At 39.8% G+C, this 25,177-nt stretch overlaps 1 protein-coding gene across 4 annotated transcripts; it reads right to left on the reverse strand.

Annotated features, from left to right (window-relative positions):
* Positions 1-163: 163 nt before the first annotated feature.
* Positions 164-25,165, reverse strand: igsf5b (immunoglobulin superfamily, member 5b). 4 transcript variants are annotated; one of them, XM_035911632.2, is made up of 10 exons: positions 25,051-25,165; positions 24,027-24,122; positions 20,602-20,910; positions 16,326-16,453; positions 14,032-14,197; positions 7,368-7,499; positions 4,489-4,513; positions 3,874-3,962; positions 1,953-2,017; positions 164-1,414 (listed from the first exon to the last, which is right to left on the reverse strand). In XM_035911632.2, the coding sequence occupies exons 2-10, from the start codon at positions 24,073-24,075 to the stop codon at positions 1,304-1,306; spliced, it is 1,074 nt and encodes a 357-aa protein (XP_035767525.2). In that variant the 5' UTR covers positions 24,076-24,122; positions 25,051-25,165; the 3' UTR covers positions 164-1,303. The 4 variants fall into 4 exon arrangements, with proteins under 4 accessions (XP_035767525.2, XP_035767523.2, XP_035767524.2 ...); XM_035911630.2 differs by having other exon boundaries at positions 164-1,423; XM_035911631.2 differs by lacking the exon at positions 25,051-25,165 and adding an exon at positions 24,937-25,033 and having other exon boundaries at positions 164-1,423.
* Positions 25,166-25,177: the final 12 nt, after the last annotated feature.

Raw genomic sequence — 25,177 nt, forward strand, 5'->3', positions numbered from 1 at the left:
TGCAAAGTGTTTGGCAGATTCATACACCTCTGCATCCAGCATTCTCCTCCCCTCCGTGTTTTATTGTTATAGAATGCAAATGTTATATCACCCATGTAGTACTAAAGAATCTCACCATTGGTATTTTTCTCTTTACAGCGCCAGTCAGCACTTACACTGCACTTTACTGCCGTTTCCTTTTCATGACTGTGTTCACAGCATCACTTTAAACCTTGTATAAAAGCAAGCATCCACCAGCTTTTGCAGACTGATATCCTGGTTAAACTTTGACTCTAATGCCTTTTAAGTTGCTTAAAATCTGTCTGAGCATCCGAGCAGCTGTCTCAAAGGGTCCATTTGACTTCTCCATAGCAACGCTGCCAGATGAAGTTTCTTTTTAATGCTCATTACTCTGTATGAAAATGTTTACTGTGGATTATCCGGCATGCTGGTTCAAATTACTATGACTGTAAATGCAAGGATTCAGTGATCGGCCAAAAATATTTTAATATGCAATAATACAGTTTATTGAAAAAAAATTTAAAATATACAATGTGTTGTTGAGATATCATGGTTTCATTAAAATTAAATGAGAAAAGTCATCACAGCGTACGTTCGCTGGCCACTTCATTAGGTTTACATGTCCAACTGCTTATTAATGTAAATATATAATTAGCCAATCACGTGGCAGCACTTTATTTAGGCATGTTGACATGGTTGACAGCCCCCTGAACCTCAAACCGAGCATCAGAATGGGTGTGAAAGGTGATTTAAGTGACTCTGAACCGGACAGGTTGCTCTGAGTATTTCAGAAACGGCTGCTACTGGGATTTACTCACACAACCACCTTTAGGGCTTAGTGTGAATGATCTGAAAAAGAAAATATTCAGTGAGCAACAATAAGTCAGATAACCACTGGTTACAAATAAGGTATGCAGAAGAGAATCTCTGAATGCACAATATGTCAAACCTTGAAGCAGGCGGGCTACAGCAGCAGAAACCCACACCAGGTGCCACGTGTGGGGAATATTTTCTTGGCTCATTCTGGGCCCCTTGGTAAACACCACAGCCTACGTGAGTATTGTTACGGACCATGTCAGACCCTTTATGACCACAGTGTACCCATCTTTTCCTTCCAGCAGGATGACACATCATTCTCACTCTAGGAGTAACTAATGAAGTGTCCAGGGAGTGATTTTTCTTTTTTGCTAAATGATTGTGTTAGATACTTGTAGTTCAAAAACATATACCCTTAGCTTGTAGCTTTATAAAAAAATGTGAATACTTATACAAAAGTCATGCAAACAAAACATAACATTAATATTCAAACAGTGGTGATTCTCCGGACATTCTTGCAGTCATCCTCTTGAGGACACATGTTGGCCTGGCTCTCACTTTGTGTAGAAAAGCTGCTGGAGGACACCACATCAGGGACCTGATGAAACTGTCAAAGTTTAGGTTTTACTGAACAAAACTACAACATTTTTGAGCAGAGTAGAAGAACAACAGGTACCTGTGAAAACACCAAGAAGAAAACTACTGCCAGGAACCAGTCGTTCATTAATGACCAACAGGAGAGATATAAACAGCAAGACAGCTTGCATGTCAGTTAGTCTATACCAAGTCTTCTGAGGTGCAATTACAGTATTGACAAGAGGAGGATACATTGGAAGGGTCTGGTCTATACATCTGTAGATCATCATTTATGATACATTATGACAATGAGGGTGATGACAGATGTCCTGTTAACTAAAAATAGTGTCATTATTACTGGTTAATGCAGTAATCTGTTGAGATTAATCTGCATGAGGAGGCCAGCAGAGGTGCAAGAGTGCATTTCCCTTATGCTCTTTGTAACAGGGAAGGATGTGACATGACGTCCAGCTGCAGAATGACTGGCCGAATTATTCAGCTCCAGTTCATCTCTGTTTCTCTGACTTCTATCCCTCCCACCTTCTCTGTTTCTATCTTACCTTGCGAAAGCTGACAAAGTCCATCTGTCTACGAGTTTCCCAGAATAGCTCACTGTTAACTGCATCTGCAGAGTGAAAAACAGCTTTTTAGCTTGATCTAACCTAACAGCTCCTTCAAGCGGCAACAGCATACTTCGGACCTGAAGGAGACCTCAGTAGGAGAGAGCAGGATTTAGGAGGTTTAATGGCTCAGAGGTTTGGAATGGGTAGCACACAATCGTGGTGTTTTACACCCAGATATGACAAATTATGGTTGCCTGAAGATGCACTGGAGCCACCTACTGTAGTTATGAATTATTAAGGGGTTAAAACCTAATTGACATTTTAAGAAAAACGCGTTAAGCTATTTTCAAATACCTTACATGCCCAAAGACGTATTTGTAATTTATATGTGTATTTATGTAGAGTCATGGTAATAAAAAAAAAAGTACTTATATTCTAAAGTTTTCTTCCTGCCTAGCAAATGTAGAAGGCAGGACAAGTAGAAGATCACAGAGAAGATTCATGGATGCAGTGAAGGAGGACATGCAGAGGGTTAGTGTGACAGAAGAGGATAGTAGGGATGGGGTGGGAGCGAGGGAGACGATCTTCTAAAGGAAGTAACTGAAAAAAATTATATACAGAACAAGCATAATGCCATGAAACACAGCATATCAGCACAAACACCTGATTCCAACTGTTGAGCATAGTGGTGGAGAGTGGGTAAGGAGCTGGGCCTCCTCTGGTCATCAAGTCAACCATGAAAGTATTCTAGACTCATATGTTAGGCCATCTGTCCGACATCTAAAGCTTGGCCATTATTGGCTCATCAACAGGACAGTGATTACAACTGTTGGAGTCAAAGTCCAAAGCTCAGTGATTGAAATGTCACGGTGGGACACAAACCTCAATGAATGGAAGCACTGTTGTACAGAAGAGTGGGACGAAATTCTTCCACAGCGTGAAAAACTGATAAGGTCACAGAGGAAAAGATAAGTTTTTGTTTTTGCTGCTAAACTTATTTATACAAGCTAGGAGTTCGTGGTTTATTCATTAACTGCAAAGCGCCCGGGTCCTGCAGCTGCAAAACAAACCCAAATCATCGCCACTCCACCATCGTGCCCAACAGTTAGTTTGAGGTGTTTGTGCTGATATCTTTAGCAAATAATGGGGTCTACTTAGTTTTTCATGCACTGCTATTGTTTTATTGTTAAATAAATAATGACATCATGTAAATGTCATGTTTTATAGGTCATCTGAGGTTGCTTTGACCTAATTTTAAGACCAGAACCAAATCCTTTTTTTTCGCTGGAGAGCAAAACCTTTGATTTTTTTTGTTTGTTTGTTTTATCGTGTCTATTGTAAAAAGATGTGATTGATTTATCTTGTTTTTCTTCTTCTTCCACCACAAATCATGTGTAACTTAATTACACATAATCATTTTGCAAACCATGCAGCTGTGGTTTTGAATTCTGCATGAATATCTTTTTCCACTGGCTTACTTCCCACATGGCTCACAAACTCTAATGTTACCTACATTTTGTAATTCTGTACAGCAAACATGAAAAGCTACATTGTTATTGTGGAAAAAGGCAAAGCAGCCAAATCACTCTGCAATAAAACTGCACTGCTAAGTGATCATAATCTGACTTTGACAGAAGAAATTAAAAACTATCATATTATAGATTTATTTTTGAATTAGTCACGCACGTTTCAAAAGTCTATTATGTGAAAATGAAACCTGCTCAGGTGCCAGTGCTGTAATTTACCGGGAAAGGTCAATACAGAAATTGATCACTGAACACAGCACATTACGCTGAAACATCTCCGGAAGGCAACACAAACACTGAAGTCGTTTAGATCAGTGCGATTGTAAACATATCCAAATGGTAACGACCTTAATATTTTTAATTGAATGCTAAGATCTGCTGGTCACTCTCACCTGTAGGGCTCTCACTAGAGTATCCCAGGTTAACTTTCCCTTCTGGCGCATCAGCATCGACACTTCTACTAAACACCGATTGGTCAAACCTGCAATAGAAATGATAATGTTTAGCGGAGGTATGGCAGAGTCACATCATCAGAGGCTGTTGTGAAAAGACAATTTTCTTTTCCCAGCTAAGCTGCAGTATATTACAGGCCTCTGTGCTGTTTTCATTATAAAGTGCTTGGACATCATTCTTCACTTTATTTTACTATCAGACTGAAGTACTCAACTCTGAATGTGTATTTCAGCTATATGGAAAACAAATGTTGAATAAGTTGACAGTCCGAATCATGTTAAATTACTACCAAAATAATTACTTTTTAAAGGTGGAATTTCAAATTTGTGCCTTCAATTTTCTTTTATAATGAGGATCAATGAAAACCTCTTCATTCCCGGAAATAAGCTGCATGCATTCTTAACAGCTAATGTAAAATATAAATGGAGCTCAGTGCACCCAGTACTGTGCTGTAGGTCTCTGATTACAGAAGCTGCTTCCTCCTCAAAAAAGTCCCACAGTAGATCTAAGGGTTAGAAATCTCTGTATATAACAAAAGAGCTCTTAAATCTCACCTTAGTACCTCCTGCGGGCTTGTTTCTGAAAAGCAAAAAAGATAGAGAGAGAGAGAGAGAGGCATCGAGTTTACTGTAATGAGCTATCAGCTGCTAACTTTATTATTCTCACTGCATTGGCCACAGAAACATTATGCTTGCTCATTGCATCTACATCAATATGAAAGCTGTAAATGTCCTGCTGTTTATTAGTTTGGGTTCTACACTAATATAACAGCCTCCAGCCAGTCTACAATTTAGCACTGAAAGCTGGAGCTAATGAGTTTTGTAACATGGCTTCGTGGTTTCCTTTGCCAAAGGTCCTCCTGGCCATGGCGAGAACAACACCAGCGTAACAATGGTACAGATGGCACTTGCCTCAGGAGAGATATAAATGCTTCACTTTCCCTTTATAGGCAGAGAACCAGTCTTTGTCATTATATTTTAAATCCCTGCTGTCACGCTGGCCAATGTCTTTGAGAGCTAGATCCCTTACATTTCTCCCCCATAATTCCAAAGCATACATTAGTCCCTACTGAGGTGGATTACTCAGAGAAGAGCTCACCAACTCGAAAGCATGCCCCATCCCCTAGCATTAGAAGCATCCTTATGAATTAACTCAAGGATGTTTCAAAGAATGGAGCAAGGACAATGATGGAGGAGGTATCAGACGTTTCAGGTACAGAATCAACTGCCAAAAGAGAAAGGTCACACCTGCTTTATAATAATCCCCTGGCTCCAAACCATGGCCACGATTTGCAGTGGTCCAGAATCAGTCACAGGGATTACACTGACTTAAAATGTGTGACTCAGGGCCACTTTTTTCTTATCGCACACAAACAGACCTCCTCTGCCTCCTAGAGTGAGCTTCCCCTCGGAGATGGCCTTTGTTATCTGCAGTCTTTAATTATTGTATGCTTGGTGACTTTTTTCCTTAAGAGTTGTGTGATTAGATTGATAAACCTTTCTTGTTTGTACAGTAAATATGAAAACAAAGAGCACAGTCAGTCAGAATAGCTCAACACATAAAAAGGTGTCTCTATTCAGAAGTAAAAAATCCACCTAAAAAGCACATTTTATCCAGTTTGCCTACAATAACCTGAGAATCAAACATAGAAGATGTAACATTACACTGGGAAAACTGTGGTCTGAAGTTTGCATGACTCACCTTGGGCATTAATGTCATGGTACTTATTTTTTTAATGAATTCTTTGAATTGTTCTTTTTCCAAGATAGAGTGATTGTACAAAATAGATATTTAATGACATTGAATAACACAATTTTCTATAATCCACACAGAGCCAAAACATACATACAGGCTCAAATATATAAATAGATTCCCTTTTAATAAGTGGTGCTGAAGGTTTTGCAATGTCTTTAAGCTTGACAAGACCAATTAACCTCTTGTCAGTAATCAATTTGAGCACATCTGGTAGTGTCTTTTAATAGCATGCAGCAGACTGACCAATGCTCGATGCTTTTGGGAAGATCTCTGAGAGCCATTTCTGAACACTGCAGACTCCAAGATTATCAGTTTAAACAACTCGAGGTAAAGATTTTTAAGCTGTGTCACCATGTTGGTGAAGTCTGGAAGTAGACCCAAGCTGAGAGGGTGCTGGCCAAGAAAGAAGCCCAAAATCAGCACCTTCAAACCTGCCTGAAATTTGCACCTTTCCACATGAATAAGAAAAGTTTTATGATCAAACAAGGCAAAGGCTTTCAAACCTAAGAATACTGTACCAGGTGTCAAGTATGGTGGTAGCATCATGTTCGGGGGCTGTTTTGCTGCTAGTGGTACTGGTACATTGCACAATGAATGGAATAATGAAGGAGTAGGACTTACTTAGCTTCACTTTGAATTAACAGCTAAACAGGTGAAACTTTAACACAGTTTTGTGTTATGCAGGAAAATGATGCCAAACGCATCAGAACTGGTTTTGGAATAGATGAAGCAGACTAACATTAAGCTTCTGGAATTAGCTTCCCAAAGTCCCGACATCAACCCCCTTGAAAATTTGTGTACAATGCTTAAAAGCTTCTTTTTTTTTTTGCCAAATTTAAATAAACTCCACCAATCCACCAGTTTTGCCAAGAGGAGAGCTCAAATATTCAGCCTGAATTATGCCAAAAGCATGTTGATAGCTAAGGGATATTTAATCAAATATTAGTGGGGGTTTATGTACACTTTTGGCCCTGCGTTGAGTAAAATATAGTAAAATCTTGTTTTTAAAATTCATTATAGATGTATGCTGCACAGTCATTGTACTCTGGAAAAACAACAGTTCAAAGAAGTCATTAAAGGCCCCAAAGTACCATCACATTCACGCCCATAATGAGTGTACTGTATGTTAATTTCTGACCACAACTGCAGACTTAGCCTTTAGGTTGGCTGTTTTCTGTGTTTCCAGGAGTTCTCTAAGCAAATAAATATCCCAGCTTTCTCAAGGTGTCTTATTATTCCCTTTTTAGGAATGACATTTCGTGGCTGTGTGTTACTGTGTGAGTCCCTTTGTTTATGTGTGCAGACATGTACCTGAATAGTTGGCGATTCTGCTGATATAAATGTAAGAACGCTTCACTGTGTAAGGGATGTTCTTATAAGAAATACTACCTACCTACTACCTACACTAATCCAACTAAAATCACACTTAGTCTTCCCACTCTGCAGCCATGCACACACACTTCTATAACCTTTCCTGCTGCTGTTTCCTTTCTGCTGAGAACAAATGTTCTGCTTTTGTCAGAAAGAATACTGTGTACCCTTGTTGAAGGCCACCATGGGGCAGTGCCGAGTCACAGCATGCCTCCACCTGTCTTCTTCATTATACTTTACTCACAGTTTCTGTACTGGAAAAGTGTGATGTATGTTCACGGACAGCAGTTTAAGGTAAAGTGCCTACTTGCTTGTCTCCTTTGTCTGTAGCAGAGGACAGTGCAGATGCAGAGCAGAAGGAGCACCAGAAAACCAGAGAGGGAGGCAGTTATCGCCAGCGGGACTGTGCAGTAGCCTCCTTCCTCCAACACCTCGGCGACTGAGGAGAGAAGGTCACATTGTTTAGTAAAGAAAACAAAAGCAGTGTTTCTGTTTTGTCTGCTTTTTCACATTGCAGCTCATCTGCAGATTTGCAGACTTGGTGGATAGAAAACTGTTTAATTTCCTGGTTTAATTTGTAGTACAGTCATGAGGGTGTGTGCAGAGGGAAGCTGCTCTGAGTAAAGAAATTGTTACAACAGCGAGAACAAATTGAAAAAATGCTAAGATTATAAATGCGTTTGTATTTTTAAGATGTGGGCCTCGGAGAGAGGTTTGTAACATCAGCACCCTGTGATGCAGACTCATCCAGCACTGACTTGGCAGCCCTTTTTCTGTACCGCTCTCTACATCTAAAATATCGCTCAGTGATGATTCACATGTTTCCCAATAGAGAGAAGGGGACAGATATAAAAAAATCATGGAGAACAAAGTGAGGAACACAATGAGTGAACGATTAAAAAAAGAAACAAAAAGACATGTAAAGAAAGAGAACGAAAGCAGGACAGAACAAAAAGAGGCTTGACAGACAACTCTCACTGTGCATGTGTGTGTGTGTGTGTGTGTGTGTGTGTGCGTGTGTGTGTGTGTGCGTGTGTGTGTGTGTGTGTGTGTGTGTGTGTGTGTTTGTATCAGCGAATGAGTGACATGCAGAGAAAGAGCCGAACTGGCATCAAGTGAACAGGTAAAATTGTTTTGAATTTTTAAGTAATTTATGAGTTTTTATTCAATTATTTAATGTGTTTTAGTGGCAAGATAAACTATACAGGCTACACACAGAGACATTAACACATTCGAGCACACAAGCAATTAAACACTATGAATTGGCTCTAAAATGTTTGTGGTCACTTTATAATAGCTAAGTTGTAAAAGTGCAGTCACTGAACATTTTGACAATAAACTGTATTTGAATAAAACTGTTTCCTGTAGCCTAAATTATGGCTCTGTACCTGAATAGAACTAAAGATTTTTTCATAGGGTTAATAACATGTCTACTAACTATTTCATGTACAAATTACTGCTGAAAGTTACTCCAAAAACGTCCTTTAGTGGCTCTTCATCAGAATGTTTATTTATTTGATTAAATGAAAAGCAGTCACTTTGTATTTTTAACACCTAAAATTCAATGTAATGCCATGATCCTGCCTAACATCCTGCCTAACAACATAAAAGTCTCCAAAAAGCTATGGAACATAATATAAATGCAAAATGTTATATTGCTCTCTAAACACAGTAGATGTGAAATGGCAGGAAAGATCAGTGCTCTGTTGCAGTATGCAGAGTACAGATGTATTATAGTACAAAAAAACACACTGCCTTTGCAGACTGATGATCAAACACAGAGATAGAGGTCACTGAAAAATGACAAATACTGAACGTTGCTGTCTCATAGACATTCAGTGTCACCTAAAGGTAGTAACTGAGAAGTAAGATACCACAGCACTTGATTACATCCTACTACAAGTAAATTAAACTTTTAACTTACAAATACATTAATGTAGTTGAGACAAATGCAGGTTAAGGTGTAAAAAGGTAATTGAGGTTACCAGGCTGAAAATCTGTAGTTTCGGTTTGTGCACACAGTCCAGTAAAGACTCTCTTAGAGAGAGTGTGTTTTTTCAGGCTTGCTACTTCTTCTTTTGTCCTTCACCTCCAGAGATGGTTGTGTGGGAAAATCCCACCCAGTAGATCAGCAGTTTCTGAAATACTCAGATCAAACCATTTCGCACCCGCAGCCATGCCACGTTCAAAGTCACTTCAATCACCTTTTCTTCGCCCCATTCTGATGCTAAGTTTGACCTTCGGAGGGTCATCATGACTATGTCTGCATGCCTACTGTAAATACACCGATTTTCAGCCATGTGACTGGCTGATTAGATATTTCTCTTAATGAGCAGTTGAGCAGGTGTAACTAAGTTACCTCTTTTTAGTCATTAGGCCTTTTTTAAAGTATTACTGCCATTTGTGTCTTAATATTTTTAGTAACACTACTTTAACTGCAGTGAGCACATGAGACATCCCTGCAGATATCTGACTGTAGCCGTCACACAATTTGAAGTGTGTTAATTATGGAAATATTTGTTATTTCTGGTGAAAAATAATTAATTTGCCACAGAAAGCAACTAAATCTAATTTACTCCTGACCCCATAGTCCCCAACGTGAACCTTGGAGCGCATACTTTTATACTTCAGTTAATTGTTGTTGTTTCCAAATCGCCCAAATAGATTTTGAAGTTTTAGAAGATGCTTTAGAGTGTTTTTTCAGAAATTAGAAGTACAGTAATTACAGGGTACAGTGTGTAAGACTTTTTTTTAAAGCCCACAGCTCCATGGTGCCAACGGTCAAAAACCCTACTGGGAACTTTTTATGGAAAAGAGAGGAAAAGTCATATTTATTATTATTCACATATTACACAGACTGTGCGTGCTTGGAGAAGTGAAGTTACAAAAATCTCTTCAATCATATTTGCTTTGGTGGACAGAAAACAACCTTTGTAGACTGTTTGGGGTAACTTTTAATAACGTGGGACTTACATAAAGTGTTTTCTTTTCATTGAATAACACGAAACTCACATCAAGAGTTTCCATGGTGACCTCTCTAGAATTCTACATTCTTAAATCAGCATCAGACTATCTGGTCTTTAAGCAATGACGTGATGAATCCTGCTTCCAGGCCCAAACTACTCTGCGTTTATTAAGGCTGTTGTGTTTTTAGCATGTTTTAATGCTTTGTATCTTGTTCTATTTAATCTCAACAAGCCCCTAAAAACAACAAAATCACTCACCCTCACGTTAACTTTTATCTAGTGGAAAAAAGTTAGCGTTCATCGTCCAGTCCTGTGTTTATATTATGCTAACATAGCTGTGTCGCTAGCCACCATGTAGCACATCATATATCAGCCAGCCAAACTTCAGTAACCCTACAAAACGTCACTGCTGTTTAGTTTTCTGTCTTCTTTTATGTCTGAAGTGAAATCAGAGCTGTACATATAATTTTTTTTCAGAAATTCCTCATTCAGAACAAAATATATTATATTTAGATGGAAGCTAGCAAGCTAACTCCCTGCTAACTTCTAACTCTGTTAAATTGCATAAAGTCTGTTTTCTTAGATGCCTGGATGTTAAACCTAATTGTTACATCTGGTAGAGCAGCCACATTGATCATTTTATTACAGAAGAAAGAATTTAGACAGTTTATCAACTCTCAGTAATGCAGTGATCTTTGACTTAGCAGAGTTTGGACCCAGACACGGCTAATGACGTCAGACTTAAAGACAAGATAAGAACAGCTCATCTGTACAAGCAAAACCAGAGGTGTGTTCAGAGCATTTTCAGATCAAGATCTTACCTTACGCCATCGTTGGAGAGTATTTGACAGTTTTTGTTCCCGACTGCAATACGACTATAACATCTAAATGGAAGCAAGTCGAGGAATCTACAAACCCATCAGGGTATGTGACAGTTTTTGTTTATACTGCATTTCAACCATTTAAAGAATTTGATGTATTTTTAAAAGTTGACAAATTGAGAATCATTTTAAGTAACAATGAGTAACTTGCTATTTCTTTGACAGGTGTTGTTCAACACACCCATTTATGACACAGCTGTAAAGATCTACTGCCATCTTCCTGGCTACAGGGCTCAGGTAAGACCCAGATCCATGCAAACCAAAACTGACAGAAAATATCAGGTAATTTCTGAGGACCTGAGAGTGGTGGTGATTAAATGTCTCCTTTTATTTTAGGATTGCAATGATGATGGAGTTTCTCAGACTTCAGCAGGAAAATCTAATTCCACCAAACATCACTGCCGAAGATCTGAGAGATCTTTTGGTGGAGAAAAGCAAGGAGACACTCAAAGAGCAGTGAGTTACTGTGACACCTGAAGTCTGTTTGTGATAAAGTGTAAATGCTGAGAGAAAACCTCTGTTGTTGTTTTTTCTTTTGAAGACTTTGGGAGTTTGAATGAGAAGATTTTGAAGAAGAGGAAACCAAACCTCTTCTGAATCTGCTAAGACTAGAAAACTCACAAGACTTGAAGTAATTTGGAGATTTCTTTTTTCATTATGTTCACATAACCTCTAAACAAAACTGCACTGTAAATGTGTTTTCTGTTTCGGGTATGGGCAGTGAATGTCATTAACAAAATGAGGGACACTGAGTTTCAAGTCAGAATGTTCCTTAAAATTCCAGAGGCCATACCTCCTAAATTTCAGTGAGTCACATCTGACATACAGTTATTAACAGTCCAGCTACAGTGTTTCAATATTTATGTGATGCTTCAAATATGTTTAAAAAATCATTTTTACAATGTTATTCTAAAGGACACCTAAACTCCTCAGCGCGGTGAAGGATTACATTCAAATCCTGAAAGACAGGCAGCAGGAACCACAAAGCACCAGACTTCCCACCGCACAGGAGGTGGTGATAGAGGTCGGTCCCCGCATCTTTCTGGGAGCTTTCTCCTCGTCCCCTCTTAAACATGGCCTCCCAGAGTTTAAGCATACTCTCCACAAGTGTCACAAAGGCCACTTTGGATCATGTCTCCAAAAATCTCACAGTTATGGAAGGCCAGGCCATCTTCACCCATCCGAGACGATATGGTCCAGAGTATCCTGACGGAGATCAGACAGAAATTCTATTTAAAAACATAGCAAACTTTGCACCGGTGTTGCTGAAGATGATTGCCGATGTAGCCAAGATCCACATATCCAAAATCTTCGACCCCCATTCAAGTCTTCCGGATGTTTTTCCAAATGAAGAACTTCCATTTGAAAGTCTGAGAATGTCCGATAGTCTTCCCAGTGAAGGATCTCCATTTGAAAATCTATCAGTGCCTAATGTTACACAAGTCAAAGAACCTCCTTCAGTAATCAAATGAAGAATGTCCTTCTGACAGTCTGTCAATGACCAATGTTCCACCAGCTGAAGAATCTCTTTCGGAAATTGTCCCAGTGCCTGATGTTCCCTGTGAGGAACCTTTTGCTGAAACTGAATCCAGTCTGAAGTCGTAACACCTTGAGATCAAGAAGAAAAATAAGAAAAAGGGCTTCTTCCAAAGACTTAAACATCTGTGCTGTTGTTGTGTCAGACCAAATGAAACTGACTGACAGAGAAACTGAAACTATCTGCGACCCAGTATTGGTGTTCCAGTCAATGTAAATAAGTTTCTTGATTATTGTTGTTCATGTTTTGGGGGTTTCTTTAGTTCTCGGTGGGCTGGGTGTTTTCTCCCTTCGTGTTCCTGACTTAATTCTAGTTCATAGTTCTCGATTTGTTTTCCTAGTTGTTGTTTCTTAGTTTTTAGTTTCTTGAGTCCAGTTTAGTTTCTAGTTTTCAGTTTTGATGTTTTGGTTTGTATTTTGTGAAGTTTATTTCTTATGAAATGTTTTTCCAGCAATAAAAGCTGCCGCTTTAAGTTTCATTCCGCGTACAAGTCATGTTTGTTTGGGTCCTACAACCTGCCTGCCACAGCACACCATGACAGAAATCAAATTTAAAACCTCATTAGTATTTTTGCATAAGTCTCCATCTATGATTAAAGATTTGTTTCTTTCAAATGTTTGTAAGGGCCCCTCACAGTTCTCAAAATACTTCCAGTAGTAAGTCCAGTAAGTGTTCTTAACAAAACATATTGATGTTATTATTTTTAAGAGAATTTGAACTTATTCTAATTGTTAACATATCAACAACAGTAACTGAAACCGGTATATAAAACTAGAGAATGCGTTTCCTGTAGAAAATGCAGTGTGAATGGTTTGAGTTGAATTTTTATAATTGCTGAAAACAAAAAAACTTGTTTAATGGGCTGAAATACACCAAATCATTCACCTGACAGCCAAAGTGCAGAACTGAAATTCACACAGAAGAATCTGGAAACTAGCTGAAAGGCTTGAAAATGTACATAAGAAAAACATGTCTAATAGCAAAAGAAAATTTAGAGCTAGAACACATGTGAACGGATATTGAAAGCGCATATTCTTTACATCACTGGAAGAGTGGAATTAATATTTTTAAATGTCTAAACTCAACAATCTCAGATGGAAAAAAACCCCAGAATATTTTCAGAATATCTGGTGTGTGTGTGTGTGTGTGTGTGTGTGTGCGTATGCGTGTGTGTGTGTGTGTGTGTGTGTGTGTGTGTGTGTGTGTGTGTGCGTGTGTGTGCGTATGCGTGTGTGTGTGTGTGTGTGTGTGTGTGTGTGTGTGTGTGTGTGCGTGTGTGTGTGTGTGTGTGCGTATGCGTGTGTGTGTGTGTGTGTGTGTGTGTGTGTGTGTGTGTGTGTGTGCGTGTGTGTGCGTATGCGTGTGTGTGTGTGTGTGTATGCGTGTGTGTGTGTGTGTGTGTGTGTGTGTGTGTGTGTGTGTGTGTGTGTGTGTGTGTGCGTATGCGTGTGTGTGTGTGTGTGTGTGTGTGTGTGTGTGTGTGTGTGTGTGTGTGTGCGTGTGTGTGCGTATGCGTGTGTGTGTGTGTGTGTATGCGTGTGTGTGTGTGTGTGTGCGTGTGTGTGTGTGTTATTTAATGTAACTCACCCACTTTTAGACTGATTGTGCTCTTCAGTGGTTGGGGGAGGGCAGAAACAGAGGCCAGACAGTCCACGTGAGAACTTTTTGTTGCCAGCACACTGAGGTTGCTGGTCAAGGTGAAGAGGCTCTCCTTCGACTCTTCACTGCTGATGTTGTATTCACTTGGACTCACCTCCGCACCGTTCCCCCGAGACAGAGAGGACCATTATTATTTATAGTTTAACATGCTTATTAATTTTAATGTTTACAGTCTTGTTTGTTCAGTAAGCACCCTGAATATAACCTGTTTTAAGGGACATTTAACCAGTGAATGTGTGCTGTATAGACAGATTTGTGCCCACTTCAGAATAAACTAGAGAAACTGAGCAGTTTGAAGGTGACCAGTGTGTCTCAGATTTGTCATCAGAGGAGGCAACTGCACTGTCTCATTCCCTCCCTCAACGGAGGGAGTGTGTAATTAGTTTAGTTTGTCTGTCTTTTTGTGTTTTTTCAGATGCAGGGTTTCAGATTCAGATCGTTTTTACATTTTGTACAATGATAGACGTCAGTAACAGCTCAAGCTAATAGATTTTTGGTGAAAATTGGGTCAAGGTCACACCAAATGTTAAAATCAATAAAAACATACTATATTACCCAGAATGTTTTATGGATCATCTTCAAAGTTTACAAAAGTATACTAGGCATTGGGGGACATGGAAACCTATATTGGCTAAGCATTTGACCTTGGCCTTGCTGAGTGCTCATGTATAGAAAATAAAAATATAGATTTCGAGGCCACATTTTACTACACCAAGTGTGTAAAATGCTATTGCATGCTCACATTTTACATTTCCCACATTGTTATTCATTTATTATCCCACAACACTTCATTCCAGGCCATTTTCTTTTCCAGATATACTGCTGCTATACTCATTGCCAAAGCCTCTGGCCTCTTACGGTGACATGTGGTGTAGAAAAGGACCTAAATGTTAACTTCAAATGCAGAACTTAACAAAAAATAAAAACAACCTTTATTCAGCTGGAGTATAAGTCCATAAAACTCTAAAACAGAAAAGAAACTGCTAAATCCAAAGAAGCACAACAAGGCTAGGAGTGAAGGTGATCAGAAAAAGGGAGACAGAGACTATAAATACACAGAGGGGTGAATGGGGCAGAGTGAGACACCTGGGAGACACAGCTGAAACTAAATCAGACAACAAGACATGGGGGCGTCAGCCAAAAACACAGCACCAGAGACAAATGACTATCAAAATGATAGAATATAAACAGCTTGACAACAGCATACAGGAAACACAGGGGTAAATAAATTGAAAATTCAAGAAGTTAATCACAAGTCCTCCTCATTGTTCCCACATTTCTGTTCATTCAGAGCATGCGCGTCTTTCCAATGGGAAAGTCAGAGGATCCGTAAGCTGGAATTCAGATCTCAGTCTGTAAGTTTGGTTTGCAAGAATCATCAGTTGAAAAACTAGAAAATGACAAATAACCTGGTAGGCCAAGGAGCGTGATTCCTTTTATAGACTAGAAAATGTAATCACATAGTGTCTGATCAGTCAAACACAGGGATGGCTGTGTTGTGGCTTGGCATTTATTGATTTATTCACTGCAGACAAAAGCAACAGGATGAGGGCAGATGTATCTCACAGCATTTGTGTTGTCGGGTTCAGCCAAATGCATCAGAACTCACTGCACAACATTTCATCAGTCAGCACATCCTAAAGACACGCTGTAGAGCTCTTTAAGGTGAAAGAGGGGAATATCCTTGATTGAGTCCATTATCTGGTCTCATGCACAAGGTCTGCAGATTTATGGGTCAAACATTTCAGGAAGTCACTAAGTGCAAAGCATTTTACAGAAGAAATCTAATCTGATGAGTTTCTTTGATTTAATCTGCCCCTTTTGAAATTCTACATTTGAGGCACTATATGTTTGTGATGTTAACTACATAAACCAACCTGAATTTAAGTCTTTATATTTTAGAGACAGCCAAAACAGACTTTTTGGGGGAAAATGGCAAAAAAAATTATTTCCTTTGTTCCTTCTGATTGCCTGGAGTTCTGGTTACGGTCATCACCAATGATAACTTAGACCTCAGAGGGTTAATGTAGTAGCTATGATTTTATTACTCAAGTAATAGAATAAAGTACTTAACAGTCCCTTTATAGTACCAGATATACTGGCTGCACTGCCTGAGGGTATAGCTGGATATACTACAGGCTGAATAGTAAGAAAAACAAGTTTTAGTTCCGGTGTTTGTTAAAGATAGTGATGATCTTGTCTGATTGAGTTTATGTATTTACCTCTTTATTATTCACCTCCCATTTCAGAACAGGCTCAGGGTGCCATCCTGCTGCTTCACATTTAAACAGGACTGAATCTCGCTGAAAAGCCAACCTGTTATTCCCAAGGATTTTCACACTGCCCTTTTCTGAAATAAGAAAACAGTCAGTCATAAACCTGAATGATGTACTCTTTGCCTTATTTCTGTTTCACATACATTTAGTAGATGTCCTTATGTATAAATGTAAGTGAGTGGGTAGGAATCTTTCAGCGCCATCATCAGTCTCCTCTGAAATCCTTCTATTTGGATGCATGCGTCTCTGCTATCACCTCTTCAGCTGGGCTGTTCACTTACAAAAGATGGATTTCATTCGTCCCAGGTGATTGATCACATGTCTCCAATTCTCAATTGCCTGACGAATGCTTCTCCTTTTCTTTCCCCTTCATCTCCTTCCCTGCCAGCCAAATAAGCCACTTAAAGCCCCGGGAGATACAGTATCTCATATGTGAAGTCTGTTGTCAGGCAGAATGAAAGGTGGTGGAGGCAACACACAATTGCTACAGACAGAAAGATAATTGCAGGAACTTGGGTGCTTTGTCTGAGCGAATGGCATGTCTGTGTTGATTCAGGTTCAAATCCTCACATATTTTATACACATTATTGGCTGTCCCTTTCCTCTAGGAGCTTTTATTTGATGCCTGATTTGGTGGCATGAGCACCATACGCACTCCTGTTCTTTGAACCACCCGTTCTGATGGTGGAGTTCCGCTTTTACACAATCTCAGCACCGCCAACTAAAGGTTAGCAGGCAACCAGCAGCCTCATTTGTACTGATTGATGAGCAGCTTCTGGCGATTGTGGCTGATTGATACAACCGAACAGAAAAAGAAAGGCATCGGCACACAAAGCCCCGCCCTACGTGATCCCTGAAATAAGGTTTCATATGGTTTGTTAATCACTGTGGGGAGACTGGTAGTGTGAAGCAGGGGGCTCTCGGCTAAATGTAATTTTAGTGATTTTTCTGCAGGGTTCCTCGGGAGACTAAATTGCTGTTCTAAAGGAAGCTTTTTATCATTTGTATGTGTCTACGCGCAGATTTGAAGCGTGCCTGTGCAATTTGTCTTAAATGAACAGTACGCACTCTATGCGCGTTTATAAGCTTACTTCAATGAGAATATCTGCTACGCCTCTACAGACCAATTACCACAAGCATTTTTTATCTTCTCTGATTTATCATGTCTCCTTTTCTACAGCCTCAACAGTGCATGCAACCACACTAAGTTGCTTGAGTGAAGGGTTTGCGTAGATGCGCTGCATTTGTGATTTACCAAGCATAAGAACTAAGCACAGAAAGAGCAGGGAGAGGGTGTAGTTATATTTACATCATCTTCATTTGGGACAATTTGAGAGTGGAAGATAAGGCGGGGGGGGCGGGGGGGAACAGAGTCAAGCAGCTTCGCTGTAAGTCTGCGTCTCTCTTCCAGCCGTACTTTTGAGACCACAGCACACAAATCACATGCAGAGTTGCTGACTGTTAACTGGGCGTGCCAGGATGCACAATTAATTCAAAGGTTATGTCAGGCCCTAGTGATCCTCTGCATCCAGACTGCAGGGCCTGATTCACCACACACTGCTGTTAATGGCTGCATATGTCAGTGGGGATTTGTGGCACTGGCAGCAATGGGGGCTCTCTCCATAATATATTGGAGGCATTGGGTCATTGGTTTTGTTTCCTGTCGCATTGTGCAGAGATGTTGGGGGGGGGGGTTAGTTCTTTTTTTAGCTGTGCTCTCAGTTCAAGTGCACGCACTTTAGATGCAAATAAACTGAAGCACGTATTGAAGAATACCCTGAGTTGCCATTTTGTTTGATGCAAGCTACTTCCATGTGAGCTAAAATTGTGACATCAGCAGCTCAGAGGGACCACTGAAACCTCAAATGAAACATTATGACTATCACAACAGTCGCCAATTTGAACTCTGGTTGTAGACTTAGCAATATCCAAATTTCTGGTAACACATCAAGCTAACAAATACTTCAAAACGCTTGAATTTTGGATAAAAAGATCCATCTTATCACTGGGCAAAAGGCAGGGTACAAACTAGACATGTCAGACACACTCATCATCCTATCACACTCCAACAACCAGAAGACATCTGTCCAGCTGTTAGCTGCCTGGGGAATTGGGTCGCCGTACATATATGGCCATTCCATCAAAGTGAATGCAAAGATTTCAAATAAAATGTGAAGCTTCAATTTGTTGCCTTTTAAATAATACATAACTTTATTCATAAAGTACCAAATGACATTATGATTTGCCTCGATGTGTCATCTATTGTAGGGTAAAGACCCTACAATAATACAGAGGAGCCACCAACAATCAGAAGACCCCCCATGAGCCATGACTTGGCGACAGTGGGAATGAAAAACGGCTTTTAAACAGGAAAGAAACCTCAAGCGAAACCAGAGATTAACAATAACTTTAAAATACCAGCATTATTATAGAAGAACCTTCTGTTTTAAGCACCAGGATGTGACTCTAGTAACTGTTAAAGTTAATACTCACTGGGTAGTATTTGTAGCTCTCATGTGCTCTGGTTCTCGAAAACGGACATTTGGGTCGTGTCACTGAAATAGTTTGCACTATTTGTGGCCTTACAATACATATTTATTTAAATCTGGGGTGAGAACAAATACAGTATCCTCTGCAATCTCCCATTCATCTAAAAGGGGGGGGGGGGGGGACGACCCCTTCTGCAACCAGCCTTATAGCCCATTTGTGTAGACGTTAAAATGTTTGTGATTGGTCTGGCTAAAAATTACAGTAACTTGCTAGATGTATTTTTCCCAAGGTAAATAGTAAAAGGAAAATCCCACTTGAAAACATTTTGGATGATACTGCAGTGCTTTTTTCAAATAAGATGACAACTCCATCAGGACTACCTTGATGCATGCTTAATCATCCAGGTAAGGAAATACCACACAGTTGATTCTGTTCTGGACGTTGCGTTTTCAGCGGGAGAAATGTTTCATCACTCATCCAGTCTCAGTATCACTGAGACACCCAGACCTACTAAGCCTTTTGCCTCCTTACCATGGGAACAAAAAAAGCCTGCAAGTTAAAAAGTCTCAGCTTTTTTTAATTAACTGACTCCCATTCAGTGTAAAGAGATATTTAATCACTCGAATGTATAGTTATTGTGCTTCACTAGATCCCTGCATTGCAACAGTTAAAGACAATGCAGGGAATGGAAATAAAAAGATAGTAGGTGCATTAGTGATCTAAGTCAATGTCGCCCTAATTGATTTGATCCTTTCAGCAGCTTGATAGTACTGTGATTGATTTTGATCTTTAATTTATAGTTATTTCGCTAGAAAATAATCATCCATCCATCCATTAAATTTATCTAATCATCATTCATTCCCAGAAATAAAACTGCTTTCTGTGCACACCACATAAGATGTTTTGTGATCCATTCGATCTATCTTTGCTGTCGTTTTTTGATCTACAAAAATTACTGATGCTTGTCTTTTCCTAAATCTAAAGTTCTCAGCAAACATGCCTCGCTCTGGCATGGTATACATCCATGCTGTGGATGTATGCTATGCCATACAGTATACAGTAAATGAGGGATGAAGAGGAAATGAGATTGGTTGTAGCTGCAGCCTGTAAATCCTGCGCTGCTGCTGCCTGTTCTGACTGGCATGGAGTGTCCAAGCATTTCCATCTTGTATTTATGTCTGGGGGCCAATCAGTTCATATCCCCGACACCGCCCACGCTGCCATTAACACAGAGTAATGCAGAGACCATCAAACATGCCTGAGCAACTTCACTCCACCACGTTGGCCCTAATGATTCCCCACCCTTGCTATTGATCTCTTGGGTGCTTGTTCAGCTGCTTTTACGGTAAAGTGAAAACGTGCAACCTTCAGTCTCCCATTTCAAAGCAAACTAAACCAAAAAAAAAGAGTCTTAATTAAGGTGCGAAAGTTGGAAGGCAAAATTCTTTTGCTGTTGTGTTTGAGGCAAAGGTTTTTAAAAGCCTTCACCATCTGCTTTGTGTGTGTGTGTGTGAGTACTTGCAGACTCTAGTTCACAAGAAACTGAGTATCCTTGAGGGAAAATGGCTTCACAAAAGCCTTTGAAATTCTCTTGCTACTATCTTGCTTCAGTGAATCTAGGTAACACAGATACACTAAGATGCATGCATGCATCCATAAATGCACCTACATAGTTTTTCTGCTGACTCTCCCACAGACAAACGTACGCACACACACACACGAATGTACAGACCTTGTACAAACAGCCTCGCTGTTTTCCTATCAACGCCCTGGAGATCACAGGTCACCTCTCCCTGGTCGTGTCTCTCTGTGTTATTCAGGACAAGCATCCATCCGTCTTTCTTTTTTTCAGCCATCAGACTCATATTCGTGTTGGGGGATTGCAGGACACCATGTTTATTAGAGATAGTGAGCGCTACCTCACCATTCAGCAGCCAGATCATAGCAGTCCACTGGCTGTTAGAAGGAGTGCAGGTAAATCTGGCCTTTTCCCCTCTCAGGACCGTCAGGTTTTCTGGGAATAGTTTTATTTGAGCTTCAACTGCAAAAAAAACAGCATAAACAAAACATTGTCTGTAAGTTTATTTTACATCAAGTTTGATCTAGAAATCTGTCTGAAATTATCTTTGAGATAAGTCAAACAAAACAAATCCCCAGAGCATCACTTCTTACCACTGCTGAAGTACTTTTAAAGAAATATTTGAACATTTTGGGAAACAAACTTACTGGCTGTCTTGCTGAGAGTTACATGAGAAAATCTATCGTACTCAAACAGCAAGCAGCCGTGTAGCATAGCTTAACATAAGGGCTAAATTCATAGGGGAACAAGTAGCTTCACTCAGTCCAAGAGCAAGAAAAATTGTCTGGCAAAATATCTAAAGGATCACACACTGTGTATCATGTAATCCAAGAAATCGCTTTACTTTTTTTGCCTGATGCATATTGGCTGCTTCAGAGTTCACATACAGCATGATCACCCACTGGTAGTTCATTATTTAAAAGGGAGTCAAAGAATTAGTCACCTAAAAATATTATTTTTCTTTTTTCATTTCATATTCAGGGGATAAACACAAGTTCAAGATGAAGACATTAAAACATTAAAGAATAAACAAAATAACCAGAAATGTGTCCATTCAGGTTGTCTGAAGAACAAAATCAAGAGTGACTCAAAATTAAACAATGATTTCAAAGTAATTGTTATGTTTTTTTTGACACTTATGCTTTTCAATTTATTAACTGTAATGTCTAACCAGCAGCATCTCAAAGCATTTAGACATTCAGACATGGTTAAGATGACCTGCTGAAGTTCAAACTGAGCATCAAAATATGGAGGAAAGTTGCTTTAAGTGACTTTGAATGTGGGATTGTTGTTGGTGTCAGAAAAGCTGGTCTGGGTATTTCAGAAACTGATTATCAGCTGGGACTTTCCCACACAAATATCTCTAGGTTTACAAAGATTGGTCTGGAGAAGACAAAATGTTAGCTAAGAACAGAAAACTGAGGCTACAATTCCTATCGGCACACAAAAACTGGACAATAAAAGATTGGCAAAAACTTTGCCTGCTCTGATGTATCTGCAATCTTGTTCTTTTGGTCGCTACCCAAAGCTCATGACCATACAGTAGGTAAGGGTAGGGACGTAGATCGACGGGTAAATCGAGAACTTCGCTTTTACGCTCAGCTCTCTCTTCAACACAACGGAACGGTACAGCGTCTGCATCACTGCAGCCGCAGCACCAATCCGTCTGTCGATCGCCCTTCTCCCCTCACTCATGAACAAGATCCCGAGATACTAAAACTCTTCCACTTGGGGCAGGAACTCATCTCTGACCCAGAGTTGAGGATGATGGTCCCAGACTTGGAACTGCTGATTCTCATTCCCTCCCCTTCACCCTCAGCTGTGAACTGCTGAAGTTCCACCACCTGATAAAGCCAACAGAACCACATCATCTGCAAAAAGCAGAGGAGATTCTGAGACTGCCCAAGTGGAAGCCTGCCGCTACTTGGCTACGCATAGAAATTTTGTCCATAAAAATCATGAACATTTCAGTGACACAGGGCAGCCAAGACGATTGGCCTACTTCTTCAGCCTGATGGCTCCCTTCACCCCCACCATCTGATTGACAGGCAACAAACACCTTGCGATCACAGCTCAGCGCAGCATCTTCAGCAATTGAGGTGCTGAACATGGTGCATTTGGACTCAATGTCCACGCACTAACTCATGCTCCTTCTCCACCAGAGAGCTGACGTTCGATGTCCCAATCATTAGTCTCAGTAGGCCTCAGTAGTCCTATCCCAGGCATGGTGAACTGTTCCCTAGATTTTTCACTCATAGGGGTCTTTTGAATCACTCTTTGTCTGGTCCCTCACCCAGGAACCAATTTGCCATTGGAGACGCTACCAGGGGGCAAAAGACCCCTGACATACAAACCCCTCCACCACGATAAAGAACCGATTCAAGAAGATAAAATTGCTAAAAAAATGTAACATGTAAAGAGAATGAGTGCGAGACAGTAAGAGACAACACAACTCCCTGATTTTGTTTGTCACTTTGGCAAATTCTTCTTATTAATAAGTTTAACAGTCCACATCTCGACATGTAAACAGTGGACAAAATAGAGATACACTGAGTTAGGAAGAAAGAGGGACACTGAAAAGATATGGTTAAAGGAAGAGGGGTTTTGGATGGTTTCTTTGTCAGTGGGATAGTTATAAAAGTCAGACATTACCCTCCAAAAATAATTAAGCTTTCACCTCAGAAGACAGTTTCTGGGGGGTTTTTAACACATCATTGGACCAGTGAGAAACGTTTGGGGCATTCACCAGAGAAGAGGGTCTCATGCTAATAGAGATGTAGCCAAAATATTTCATTGTTTGTCAGGGAATGAGGTCCAGTCCATTGGGACTCAAAATAAGAAAACACTGGAGTAAAACATTTTAACAATAACTACATATAAAAACCAACAATGATGAGATAAGTGAGACAAAAATAGATGAACACATTCAAGATGAACAAATGTTAGGGCGCGTTTTTCATCTTTCTACAAAAAAAAAATTCACCCAGACACAGAAACAAGGATGCAAATAAAAACACAGTTGTTCCAGAATGTTTTGTGGCTTTCCGAAGCCGAGAGGTAAAAGAAAATAGGAATTAATATTAATGGCGAACCTCGAAACGTGACGTTTATGGCACAGTGCCCGGGGTGATGTATAACTTGTTTGTGGTGAGCTAACTGCACCTTCTACAGCCCGTGTGCCGAGTTGTGAATTATGCATCCATTTAGGAAATTAGGTCTGAGAAATATCTAGGCCAGCCTATAGAGCAGTTTCTTTTCATTGTTATGAGAGAATGTCAAACTAATGAGCATAATTTCTGCTTCCTCCTGTTGGGACCATGAACTAGTGACTCTGAAGTCCCCTGACCACTGGCTACATCTAATTGTTAACTAGACAGGCAGCCATTCTTAAGAAAATTAATTACAAAGGGAAGATAGATCATTAGGCCCTCTAATTATTGTCTGTGGTTTTAATCTGACGGATGCTGCTAACAAGCACAGCACAGCAATGAATGAAGTTGTTAATTCGAGCACATTACTGGTCTCTGTGTCACATCCCCAGACAAACAAACTGTGCTTGTTTTCAGCTGAACTCTCACCTTCAGTCCTCCATGACAGCAGAAGCACTAACAGAGGGAAGGTGTCCATGACTGATCAGTCAGTCCAGTCAGTCCATTATTCAAAGCAGAACGATCCTGAAACAACAGTGATTCTGTTATTCCCTTGATGGATGCAATGGTCAATCATAATTGCATGTTTTTAACCATGACGGCTATCACGATAGTTCATTTTAGACCACAGAGGAATATCAAAACATTTATCATTTATTCATGGTTCCCAGCATATTAACCCTCATTATTATGATGATCATGCAACTTCTAAAGCTTTATACGTACAAAATTTTGCAAATATATTCATTGTTTTAAGAGGTTGAATCCTCACAACTTTGAGGCTCATTTGGCTTTTCCTCTCATGCCAGCAGCAGGACAAACACTTTCTTCACGCTTTAAAAATATCTCAGATTCTCGACTAGATAGCTTGGCAGAAACATTTTGTAAACAACTCCATGGTTCTTAGAGAAGGAAACCATTACAGCATTATTAGTAACATTAATACGAATTCTATTAACTCCTTTCAGCACCTTAGAAATGCCTGAACCTTCCACAGTTAAATATTGAGGTCAGAAATTAAATGCATTCAATTTACTGCCAGATTCCTCCTTATTGTTAACGTGTTGATCTGCCTCCACTGTCTGTACTTTCTGTGTTAATTTTAGAACTCCAACACAAAAAATAATGAAAAGAAAAATGTGACAAAATGTCTGTTTGTTAGATTCAAACCCTGTGAATTTATTCGGAATTTATTTAAATTGAAGGCATCAATGCAAACAGAGCCTACCCGAGTTACACAAACTGTAAATTAAGTCTGAATAAAGCTGTGATAAAGCTCTGTGCTCTCTCTAACACAGGTGCAGCGATCGCTACACGCTCAGAATAAACACCATCTTACCCCTCAGGTACAGTGTGAGCTACTCGATCAACTGCACTTGCCTCCTAACCATTCCTTTCTCAAACGATCCAAAGCAGCATTTTCAAAAATCCAGCTGTGTAATATTTCACTCACCTTGATCTGGAGTTTCTGTGTATGAGAAGCAAACAACGTCATCGATGTTTTCTAATTCTGCCTCATGCGTGGTGCTCAGCCATGTCACCCCAACTGTCCCGTTAAATATTACCAAATTCAGTGGGAA

Source organism: Neolamprologus brichardi, chromosome 14 (assembly GCF_056152115.1).
Source record: "Neolamprologus brichardi isolate AB-2024 chromosome 14, ASM5615211v1, whole genome shotgun sequence".
NCBI classification, from domain to species: domain Eukaryota; kingdom Metazoa; phylum Chordata; class Actinopteri; order Cichliformes; family Cichlidae; genus Neolamprologus; species Neolamprologus brichardi.